Here is an 11,771-nt window from a genome sequence, read left to right as displayed (position 1 = left end):
ACTGTTTACGTAGAATAAAGAGCCAGACGGACTCGGAGGAAACTGTCTGTCTGTTTTGTTGAAGGAGAATCGCAGGCAGGGTCGTCTACACGGCTATCGGGGGCTACATCTCTGTGGCATTCAAAGAGGGCATGAAGTTTCACAGACAATGAGAATGATAATCAAAATAATCGATCCACAAGGAGACAGGAGTGAGAGGAACTCCGTGCTGACCATTTTTTGCTGTCACCTGTACAGAAAGCGAGACCCCAACGTGTTATGGCAGCCCCCCTACAGTTAGCCCACTTTATCCTCCAAATATTACAACTTTTTTCTTGAAATATTACTTTATTCTCGAAATACTGCAACTTTTTTCTCGAAATATTATGACTTTATTCTCGAAGTCTACTATTTTTATCTTTATTAACAGTAGTTTTATAAACTAAAATGCTGTCGTACATAAACAGAAAGATAAAGTGAGATAAAACTGCAATACATACTCTAATCAGTAAAGGAAGACTGAAACTATCTGTACAACATTTTAAGGGGAAAAAACTCTGCATAATTCTAAGAATCACTGAGTCATTCAGAGTGAAATGGTCCACTGCAGAGAGAATTAAAGACTTGGATTTCTTCACAGTGGTGTCGATAGGAACCAGGGGACGCAATGTGTACCATACAAATATAGCCATTGTATTTACTATCCAAAACCACCAGTGAACCTACATGTCTTCTGAGTTCATTTTTATGTTCTAAGTAATGCTGCTAATGGTAAAATAGTGGTACATCTGAAAACGTCCGTTTTCTTAGGGTATTGTATTGCCACACAGTGCTGTGCTTATAACTGTCTGTCCTGCATGTACTTTAAAAATATATTCCAAAACAATGTCTCAGACATCAGGCAATGTATTCATAACCTTTGTATGTCTCTGTGAGGTAGCATTCAGAGGCAATAGTCTGGTTCCCATCACCACTGTAGAACAGTTCTGAGTCAGTAAGTTTCTCTAGAATTACATATTTCATACCAAACCACTCTGATAAGATGATAAGATGATCTGATAATTTTACAGATAAAAGTTGTATTATCTACCAAAGTAATGTGTTTCATGTACAGTTTGTACTCTAAACACATTTGCAAGGAGAGTATATTTTATGAATGTAGTAGCAAGACAAATTTTACAAATATAAAAAGTGTTATTAGTGTAAATTAGATTTTTCTAAAATGTTTTAAAATAATAACTTACTCAACAGATAATGCTTGTACACAGTTTACATGTTACCATTAGCCGGAGAGGCCAGCTCCATTATCTTAGCATTTAGCTTCTGATTAGTCCAGTCTTTTGTTATGTCATCCAAATGGCTGTCAAAATCCACCAATAACGTGTGATCACATGAATTCAGTAACTGGTTGGCAATCGAACGAGTTTCCTCCCACTGACGCAGCATTATTCTACAAAACAGAACAAAAATTTGTAAAACACAAAGTTATTCAGCATCATTCCATAAAGCACTGAATTATTCAGCATTATTCCATAAAAAAGTAAATTATCCATCCTTATATTTTTTAATGTATTAATAAAAACATTTAATCACAATCATTATCAAGGTTTGGTAATGGGATAAATAAGAGGTCAGCAGTGTATGTAAGTGGCGTTCTTACGTGTGTTTGTCTTTTAGGGTCCATCGAGAGTCTTTATGTTCATACATCACTATTGGGGGGACACGATAACTGGGAGACATTTTCCTACCATCCATCTAACACACACACACACACACACACACACAAATAATGCTTGTATAAACTTGTCATTTAAGGGAAAAGCTGCTTTACAGTATATTAAAGTAATCTAATGTGCATAAAAGCTAAATAAAACAAACAGCAGAAAACATGTAGAAATGAACAACATCTGTGAAAAAAAATGTTATTAAATATAGCATCTTACCATCAGTAAAACAGCATTACTGAACTGCTCTGCGATCTTATCTGCGATTTTCAGAGCACACGGAGTCGGACTGTTCAAAGAAACAACAAAGAGAAAAAATGCAGGCATTCCACTGGAAAATAACTAGGAATTAAGCTGACTCTCCTTTGCGGCTCCTCACTGATCTTTATCTGAATCTTTGCTCCACCATCTTGATCTTGATCTTCTCTCTCTCTCTCATATATATATATATATATTTTTTTTTAATTTGTACTCCTTGTCTTTATCTTATTTTTCACTCCTTCATCTACTCCTCTATCTTTACTTTGACTCTTCTCATCAACAAATGAATGCAAGAAGTGCAAGCAACACACAGAAAGACATACCTGCTATCTGATAGACACGCATTAGCCTGATAATATCCCACAATCCTCTGCTGTGTTTGTGCACACCATACGTCCACCTGCAAAAAACATTGACATTTCAAAATTCATATGTAAATTAGATATGCATAGTATAATTTTAGTTAGTCAATTACCATATTACCATATAACTGCCATAATTTGCAACATTGCATTAATTTATACAAGTTGCCTGACATTTTCTGTGGTTTTGATTTTCATCTCCTAATACAGGGGCGCCCTATTCTATCTCCCTGGAGAGTTAACCACAGATTTTTAATTATTCTGCATAATTCAATCAGTGAGATGTAAACAAAGTCAGTCAGAGTGGTTTGATGTGAATTAGTTCATATCAACTTACTGACTCAGATTTCTTTTCCGTGGTGGTGATGGGAACCAGGGGTCCCAATATAGGCAATAAACACAAATAAAGCCATTTTTTACTATCCAAAACCACCAGTGAACCTAAACGTGCCTTCTGAGTTTTATGTCTAATGTTGACAGTAAGTAAGTAGTAAATCTAAAATGTAAGTTGTCTTTGGGAAAATTTTGCCTTATAATGCCCTGCATGCACCCGTGGCTCAGCACTCAACACGAAATTATTTGACGATAACACCAAAGAAAGTGATGATACTGTATTGATACTGTACTGACTATATCTTACAACACCTTTTCCAAAAACGTTGGGATGCTGTGCAGCATATGTTGCTCCAAAACCTATTTTTATATCGTTCAGCATAAATGATGCCTTCACAGATGTGCAAGTCACCCATGCTACGTGCACTAATGCACCCCTATACCATTATGGATGCTGGCTTTTGAACAGTGCACTGACAATAAGCTGGATGATCCCTCTCCTTTTAAGCCTGGAGGATGTGGCATCCATGATTTCCAAAAAGAATTTCAAATGTTGATTCGTCGGACCACAGGACACTTTTCCACTTCCCCTCAGTCCATTTTAAATGAGCTCGGGCCCAGAGAAGGTGGCAGCATTTCTGGATCCTATTTATATATATATATTCTTCTTTGCGTTTTAGAGTTTTATCTTGCATTTGTGAATATTGCGACGAACTGTTTTCACAGACAGTGGTTTTCAGAAGTGTTTGAGCCCATGCAGTGATGTCCACTACTGAATCATGTCTGTTTTTAATGCAGTGCCGTCTGAGGGCCCAAAGATCACAGCCAGCCAGTACTGGTTTTCGGCCTTGTCCCTTGCATGCAAGGACTTCTCCAGATTCTCTGAATCTTTGAATGCTTTGCACATCACTGCATTCTGTATTTACATTTTGTACAGCATCCCAACTTTTTTTGGAAAAGGTGTTGGAAGATACATTCAATGAAACAGTCACAAATTACAGCATCATCACCTTCTTTGGTGTTATCGGCAAATAATTTCATGTTGAGTGCTGAGCCACATGTGCTCCAATTTTGCTGACGCACCATTTGACATTTGATTGTTTGCTGCTATGCAGTGGTTCTTGACTATTATTGAAACATCAATATAGGTCACCTAAATAAGTTTCCAACTGTTCCAGATTGCAAGCTAGCTAACATTAAATCAATTGCATTTATTTTTGCTAATAAATGACAGCGTGCTGGGTAGTGAGCTGTCCAGTTAACTCAATGTTAGCAGACACTGCTCTCTCGCTCCCCTACGAATGGCGAGCCCCTTTATGATATATTACAAATATGATATGATCTGATGATAATCCCACCAATGACTTTTTCAAAATACCATTTACAATACAATTCTGTGTATGAACTGATCTGCAATTTCTTTAACCATAAATGAAATAAACAACTGTACATATCTCTGACAGCTCTCTCACAACTAGTCTTTCTGAATGAGACACAATTTGTCCCTTTTATCAGATCCACTAACTACATAGATGCACTTTGCAGTTCTAGTTACAGACTAGAGCCCATTTGTTACCTGTGTGAGCGCAAGCTGTGTGGTGAGAGCCAGAGGCAGGTGGGAGTGAAGCAGAGGAACACAGTCTGTTACACATACAGCGCCCTCTGTTGGACTGGAAGATAATAGCAGTCCATTCACACTGCAGCGGGGAAACGTGCTGGCATGCAGGAACATTTTCACATACGCCAGACATGACAGCTCCACCTCACTCATCTTTGACTGCTAAGAAAAAGAAAACAGCGGAAATATAGAGACAAGAGAAAATGAGTCTCTTTATTAAGGACTGAAACAAGCAAGTAAATGTGATATATTTCTTATGTCTAGCCTCTCTGTTCAATTCCTGTTTCAATTTCCTGCCTAAAACCATTAATAACATTTGAGTAACTATTTTGAATAAGGTTTTTTTTAAACTGATGTCCTGGCTTTACACTGAAGAAGTGTCATATCTACAGATACATCAATAGGTCTGATTCAAATGAGGAAAGGAGGTGCAAACTGGAGCTGGGTGAAAGGACAAGGCTATAGGCTATGAGTCAATGACAAAAAAGGTTTTCAAAATTAAAACTTTTATAAAAAATTTACTGAAAAGGACATGATGTGCATTTTTATATCTGCACATATATTTGTATTTATACCTATGTGCATTTAGTATCTTACATATAGTTAGTGTTATAAAAACTTTTGATTATATATACCATGTATATGTCATGTATTTATTAAAACACTTCTTGGGAAAATAATGGACGTGGACAACAAAAAAAACAATGCCACAAAATGTCACATATGTATCGCTGCTGTCAGAACAAAACCATGAAAAGGTAACTTTACAGGACAAGGAAAAACGCTCTTAACTTTAAATGGGAGTAAAACGAGAAATATGTTTTTCCAAGTAATTTTGCATAATTTCTCTTGGTCCATTCATCATGAAATTTTGACACAAGATAAAGGCAACTGCCTTTTTTAAAGTTATATATATATTACCTCATATCTCAGTTTTTGTCATTTTTCAGTTTTCGACATAATTTGAAAGTATTCATTGTCCTATACATTGTACGTAAATTTCATGATGGATGGACCAACAGAAATGACCCAGGATGACTCGGAAAAATGTCTGGTTCCATTGATCTACATTAAAAAGTAGAGTATGTTTTTCCTTCTCCTGAAAAGTTCTCATTTTGGAGATACAGGGTTTTGTTCTGACTATATATGTATATATATATATATATATATATATATATATAGAGAGAGAGAGAGAGAGAGAGAGAGAGAGAGAGAGAGAGAGAGACAGAGTTCATGATCTTACATTTGGCATACATTTTTGTGTGAAAATGGTCACTACCAATAAAATCCATGTTTGGTAACCCAAAGAATAATTTGCAAGTGCCGCTTTGGCAAAAATGAAAAAATTAACAATCACTACGTCTGTGAACATTCCTTTTTGTCTCCTACGGTGTCTGCAGTCTCTAGGGTGGTATTTTCTGGCATAAAGACTATGAAAACCCACTGAAGAACTACAATTGCAGGCTGTTTGAATTTTTCCTGCTTTCTGGCAAATACAGAAGACGGATATCAAATGTTATAGAAGAAGCTGAATATCATCTCACTAATTATAAGCCTCTACAAAAGCTGTACATCAGTGGATTTCTTTATTGCTGTGGGGGGATTCCTAATGGTTGCATGATGTGTTTGCACAATGCACTGCGTATTGCAGTGAGGGAACATTGATGCACGAAAACACAAAAAGGATATAAAATCATGAATTCTGTGAAACTGATGAGGCTGAAGGATGCAATGCTGCGTAACACACTATTGCAAAATACAACAAATAATATTAAATGCTGGTATTAGCTTGGAATGTCCCTTTAACTGAACAGCAAATATCATTCTCTACTCACTCAAATGGTTTACAGGCCTCATCTTCTCATAATAAAATGCCAGCTACAAAAAAAATTCTAGAACGTATGTATTAATAAGGGAACAGACTAGAAGCTGCTGCATGCTAGTTAATGCTACACCACCTTTGTGGTTGGCATTGATGGTGCTTTATTATCTGAACTTGAGGGGGAAAAGGCAGTTAAAGGGGAATTCCACCAATTTTTCAAAAAATTCTGTATAATTAAAAGGTTGAGATGTAAACAATCATTCAGAGTGGTTTGGTGTGAAAAGCTCCATTTCAGAGAAACTCAGTCAGAATTGTTCACAGTGACGGTGATAGAAACCACACATTAGAAGAGTTTACTGCCTCTGAAAGCTCCCTCATAGAAAGTTATTACATGACATGGTTATGAATTCGCTGCCTGATCTCTGACACATTGTTTTATGATCAGGTTTTGACTTAAAATGCATTTTAATCCATTGACCTTCATCCATTCACAGCAGAGGGTCACCCGCAAAGTGTTGTACAGCAAAACAGTCCCTAAAGAAAACTTATTTTTTTAAATGTATGCCTATTTTATCACAATCACATTACATATAAAGACTCAGAAGGCATATGTGGGTTCACTGGTGGTTTTGGATAGTAAATAAATGGCTATATTTGTGTTGCAGTCATCGTGACCCCTGGTTCCTATCACCACCACTGTAAAGAAATCTGAGTCAGTAAGTTTCTCTACATTGAACCTTTTCATATCAAACCACTCTGAATGACTTTGTTTACACCTCAAGGACTGAATTATTCAGTTTTTTATTTTTGAAAAATTGGTGGAATTCCCCTTTCCCCAATGTACACAATAGATGATCTTCTCTCTCTAGCTAACATTTAGCAAAGCCCAAAGCTAAAACATTTACTGAAAAGAAAAAAACATTTCGCTAACATTTCTGTCCAGTTTTAAGACTCAGGATGCTTTTCTGTGGATCGCATAAGCGCTGATCTGGATCTGTTTACTGCTGTAAACACCTCAAACAGAAAAACAGCACCTCACAGTAACAGAACGCTCAGAGTGCTGTGTGACACCCATTAGCACCACACAGCATCCTCTAGAGTGCTATGCTAGCCATGCTAGCTAACAGGATTCGCCACGGTTTGCTTCTTTTTCAGCTTTTTAATCAGCAGGACAGTAAAGATCGCAGTCAGTGTGGGTTTATCTGTTGAAATGGAAGGTCTGTCTTGTCTGTCCGTTCATAAAAGCATCTGGTCATCTAATAAAACCGACAGTGATCTGGCGCTGCTGCATCAGTCCGGGCGATATCGACAATGTCGAGAAACGAACACTGTTAATAAAATACGAGGGTAATAATAACATACCTTCCGTTGGTCTTTCCAGGATAAATAAAGATAGAAATACACAAAACCAGAGGAGAAAAAGGCACCAAAACACTACATATAAACACTAAAACACGTAGCTCTAACGAACAATGTAGGCTACAGGGGAAAGGGACTCTGCCGCCTTCTGTCAAGCTAGTGATGTCTGATTCGTGAATGAGTCGTTCGTTTGAACCGGTTATTTTCAATGAATCGGTCGAATTGATTCAAAAGTTCAGCTTAATCTAACTTTCCTGTACCGTCTTTGCAGCGTTAACGTCCTTATCATAGGCTGAAGAATTATAATAATCATAAACAACAACAATAATAATAATAATAATATAGCTTTCACAATTTAATTTTATATAAAAAAGTAACACAAAACGTCATCTGTTCAATGCGCATGCCAGTCCGCTAGGGGGCTGCCTTACTCACAGACGAGGACCAATCAGAGTGGGTGGTTTTGTTTACAGCTGTTCGACCAACATGACCGAGAAGATGATCTGATTATTTATTAATTTAACTTGTCGCCGAGTTGTATTGTGCTTTTATTATGATCTAGATTCAACCACGTAGGACGAGCAAGTTATACTATGCTTTTAAACCCACAGACATGTTTAAATCTAGCACCTCCAAGGTCTCTTGGCCTCTGAGGGAGAGCGCAGACCTGCGCCATCTGCTGGTTGCATTCAAAACATTTAGAGTCGCCGTTTATTTCGCCTCAGTTAAAAATGGAGCTGAAACGTTTGTGAAGCCATCATTTTGCGACTTTATAAGCACAGCATCGGTGAATAGCAGTATAGTATCAAAACATTTTGAACACACCATACACACCAATAAGCCATAACATTAAACGCCCTCTTTGTATCAACACTGATTGTCCATTGTATCAGCGCCACTTACCACAAAGCTGGACTTTGTAGTTCTACAATTACAGACTGTAGTCCATCTGTTTCCCTGCATGCTTTGCTACCCTCTTTTACCCTGTTCTTCAATGGTCAGGTCTCAGCACTGCAGTGACACTGAAGTGGAAGTGGGGTGTAAACTTAAAACATGACATTTGTCTGCAAATGCTGATGTACAGTTACTTAATATTTGAACTTAAAAATAGAAAAAAGTAAAAAAAAGTAAGTGTAGCATAATAAAGTTTGCAAAAAGTTGTAAAGGCTAAGAGCGTAATTAACTCGTTACAGTTTTATTGACTCATTGGGACTAGTTAGGAAGGTCAAGAACTGTCAGCTGATGGCAATTGTCAAGTATAACAAATTCTCTGACTCTTCAAACCTTGTGCTAACACTTACTAGCCATGGGCTCCTCAAAGCCTCAAAGTATCTGGCTGAGAATCTGAAAATGAAGCCATCGCAACCTTTTTGGAACGTGTTGTTGGCATTAAATTTAATGAATTTTACTCTGAATAAAGAAGGACATACAATATCACTGATGTGACACACCAAAAGCTGTTTTATTAGAAATTGTGCCCCCTTGTGGAGAATCTTTAGCTTGCTAAATGTGAGTAAAAGAATGAATTTCAAGCCGATTCGCATCTAAAACATCTTGCATATCTTCATAAGGCTAATTCAAGAGATTTAATCGCAATTTCTAAGTTTGGTAAATGCATATACCTCGGCAGATATGTACATAAATAATATTGAATATCAGTATCAGCCCAAAAATTCCCGTATCAGTGCTTCCTGAATAATTACAAGAGCTAATGACTGAATCCATGAGGGAAATTTTAAAAAATGTGCATTATAGGTCTGGATATTTTAGAGAGTTTTCTATTGTATTGTTAAAGAGAAAACTGTTTTTACTTGTAATTGATTGGCAACTATCACATTGCAGGACCTTTGGGTTGCATTTTGCCTACCAGCCCTCCATGACAAACATATCTCTATGAAGACTTACATGATGAAAAGATATATTTTACTTACATGTTTAAAATACATATTTTACTTTATATTCTTGATGTGATGTTTTGTTTTCTTTACCCTTGATTAGTGAATTGTTGTGACCTGTATTTTTGTATTTTCGAAACTAAAGATAGTAGTGTGAACACAGTCACGTCTAGTTGTTGCATGAATATTAAACAAGTATCTTTACTGGAAAAGATCCGTCATTAAGATGTAACGATTGTTATGTGAGTTTATTTTGCTGTAGAACAATTTCTTGCATAATGTTCTAGAGTGAGATCATTGTTAAGAGAGAACTTAGGGCTAAAATTGTCAAGACGAAACAATGTTAGTTTTTACTGTGTTGTATTTGTGTATTGTTGTTGTTGTTGTTGTCTTTTCAAAGCTAAAGGACTCTGTGAGTGTGGTGACGTTATGGCAAGTAACACTGAAGGTTTCAGTAAACAGATCTCTGACAAGGCTGAGGCAACCTGAATTTCCTTCATATTGCCCTGAAGATCATTTTTTTGGCCTTTCAGTGCGCCAGGACACAAAGACCCCAGAGCCATGTGCTTATTCCATTTTTCAGTATAGAACAAAAAGGGATTGGCCACCCTCTGTGGGCTTTCACACCCTCAGCACCAAAGCCAGGGGGGCTTCCCTGTCCACTTCGGTCCTTGCAATACTACTGTCTTCCTGGACGTTCAGATTTATTAAAAGTAAGTTGAAAAAGTAAAATGTGTGGTTTCAATGTTTAATGTTTCTTTTTGTTTGTAAGTGTTGTTGCATTACTCCCAGTTACAGTTTTCCTTTCAGAGATTGGGCCATTAATTGTCACATTATTGTTCATCAAAACTGAGGAGAAATGAGTGCAGATTGGATGGCCTGGAATGATGTACGTCTGATCAATTAAGCTGTCAAATAAATGGCTGGTCATTTTAGCTGTCCATGGATTTCCCTGAACTGCCCAAGTTTTCAGTTGCATGTCCAGGAAAAAAATTAATTAAAGCCCTGGACACACAATGTCCAGAAATCCATTGACTAAACTAACATCTATGTACCTTAGACTGCACTGGGAGCATAGCTACCAATACACTCCTCTGAGGTTAATAAATGAAGCCACTGATCAATTGTCTAGAAATTTTACAGGGCTGATGTGGCAATTCTCATATTGCTACCTCAGGTAACAATAGGTAGGTGACCAAAAGGTAGAACAACTAAATATCACCACAATAAAATAAAAAATATATAGTGCATTTTTAAATAATATTTAAATCATTTAAAATAAAATTATCAACCATTTGTATTCTGCATTTCACATACTGTACTGCATTAAATTAAGCAGTTAAGCAGGACTATTTGTGCTCCCTCCATAAAAAGACATGAAGTTGGTCAGAGTTCTTTAGTGATGATCTTCATGTGCACAGAAAAGCATATTATATTATATACTGTAGATAATCATAGAACGTGGTGGTGGTGTGTTAGTGTGTGTTGTGCTGGTCTGAGTGGATCAGACACAGCAGTGCAGCTGGAATTTTTAAACACCTCAGTGTCACTGCTGGACTGAGAATAGTCCACCAACCAAAAACACACAGCCAAAAGCGTCCTGTGACCACTGATGAAGGACTAGAGGATGACCAACACAAACTGTGCAGCAGTTGTCTCTGACTTTACATCTACAAGGTGGACCGACAAGGTAGGAGCGCCTAATAGAGTGGACAGTGAGTGGACACAGTGTTTAAAAACTCCAGCAGCACTGCTGTGTCTGATCCACTCGTACCAGCACAACACACACTAACACACTACTACCACATCAGTGTTACTGCAGTGCTGAGACCCACCACCCAAATAGTACCTGCTCTGTGAGGGTCCATGGGGGTCCTGACCACTGAAGAACATGGTAAAAGGGGGCTAACAAAGTATGCAGAGAAACAGATGGACTACAGTCTGTAACTGTAGAACTGCAAAGTGCACCTATATAGTAAGTGGAGCTGATAAAATGGACAATGAGCATAGAAACAAGGAGGTGGTCACAATGTTATGCCTGATTGGTGTGTGTTTGCAATTAAATTTCCCACTCATTTATTCAAAGTTGTGCTCTAAATGAAAAATTAAAATCATAGTTGTCAGTGTTGAGGCCTTTAGGGAGAATTATGGGAGACGTAGTTTATTAACCTCTGTACACATGAATTTGTGCGGAAATGTTGGATTAAACTCAATGTTTTAAATGCAACATTAATTGATTATTATTATAATAATTATTCTTAGTATTAATCAGACACAGTGCACACATGGTGATGTGTGTATTTCGGAGTACAGTGGAAACAGAAACCACTCAAACACAACTCAATGGTTCTAGATACGTTTTTATTCGCTCATTTCAGGGAGAAATCTCATTCACTCACTCCTTCACTCACTCCTCCT

At 37.3% G+C, this 11,771-nt stretch overlaps 1 protein-coding gene across 2 annotated transcripts; it reads right to left on the bottom strand.

Annotated features, from left to right (window-relative positions):
- Window positions 1-1,106: 1,106 nt before the first annotated feature.
- emc9 (ER membrane protein complex subunit 9) lies at window positions 1,107-7,608 on the bottom strand. 2 transcript variants are annotated; one of them, XM_036572102.1, is made up of 6 exons: window positions 7,462-7,608; window positions 4,236-4,439; window positions 2,288-2,364; window positions 1,923-1,992; window positions 1,640-1,734; window positions 1,107-1,429 (listed from the first exon to the last, which is right to left on the bottom strand). In XM_036572102.1, exons 2-6 carry the CDS (start codon window positions 4,428-4,430, stop codon window positions 1,249-1,251), a joined length of 618 nt encoding a protein of 205 aa, XP_036427995.1. In that variant the 5' UTR covers window positions 4,431-4,439; window positions 7,462-7,608; the 3' UTR covers window positions 1,107-1,248. The 2 variants fall into 2 exon arrangements, with proteins under 2 accessions (XP_036427995.1, XP_036427996.1); XM_036572103.1 differs by having other exon boundaries at window positions 4,236-4,436.
- Between the last annotated feature and the right edge of the window lie 4,163 nt (window positions 7,609-11,771).

The sequence above is a fragment of the Colossoma macropomum genome, unplaced genomic scaffold (assembly GCF_904425465.1).
Source record: "Colossoma macropomum unplaced genomic scaffold, Colossoma_macropomum, whole genome shotgun sequence".
NCBI classification, from domain to species: Eukaryota; Metazoa; Chordata; class Actinopteri; order Characiformes; family Serrasalmidae; genus Colossoma; species Colossoma macropomum.
Note: the sequence above shows the minus strand (reverse complement) of the source record. Positions and strands in the feature narration are given on the sequence as shown.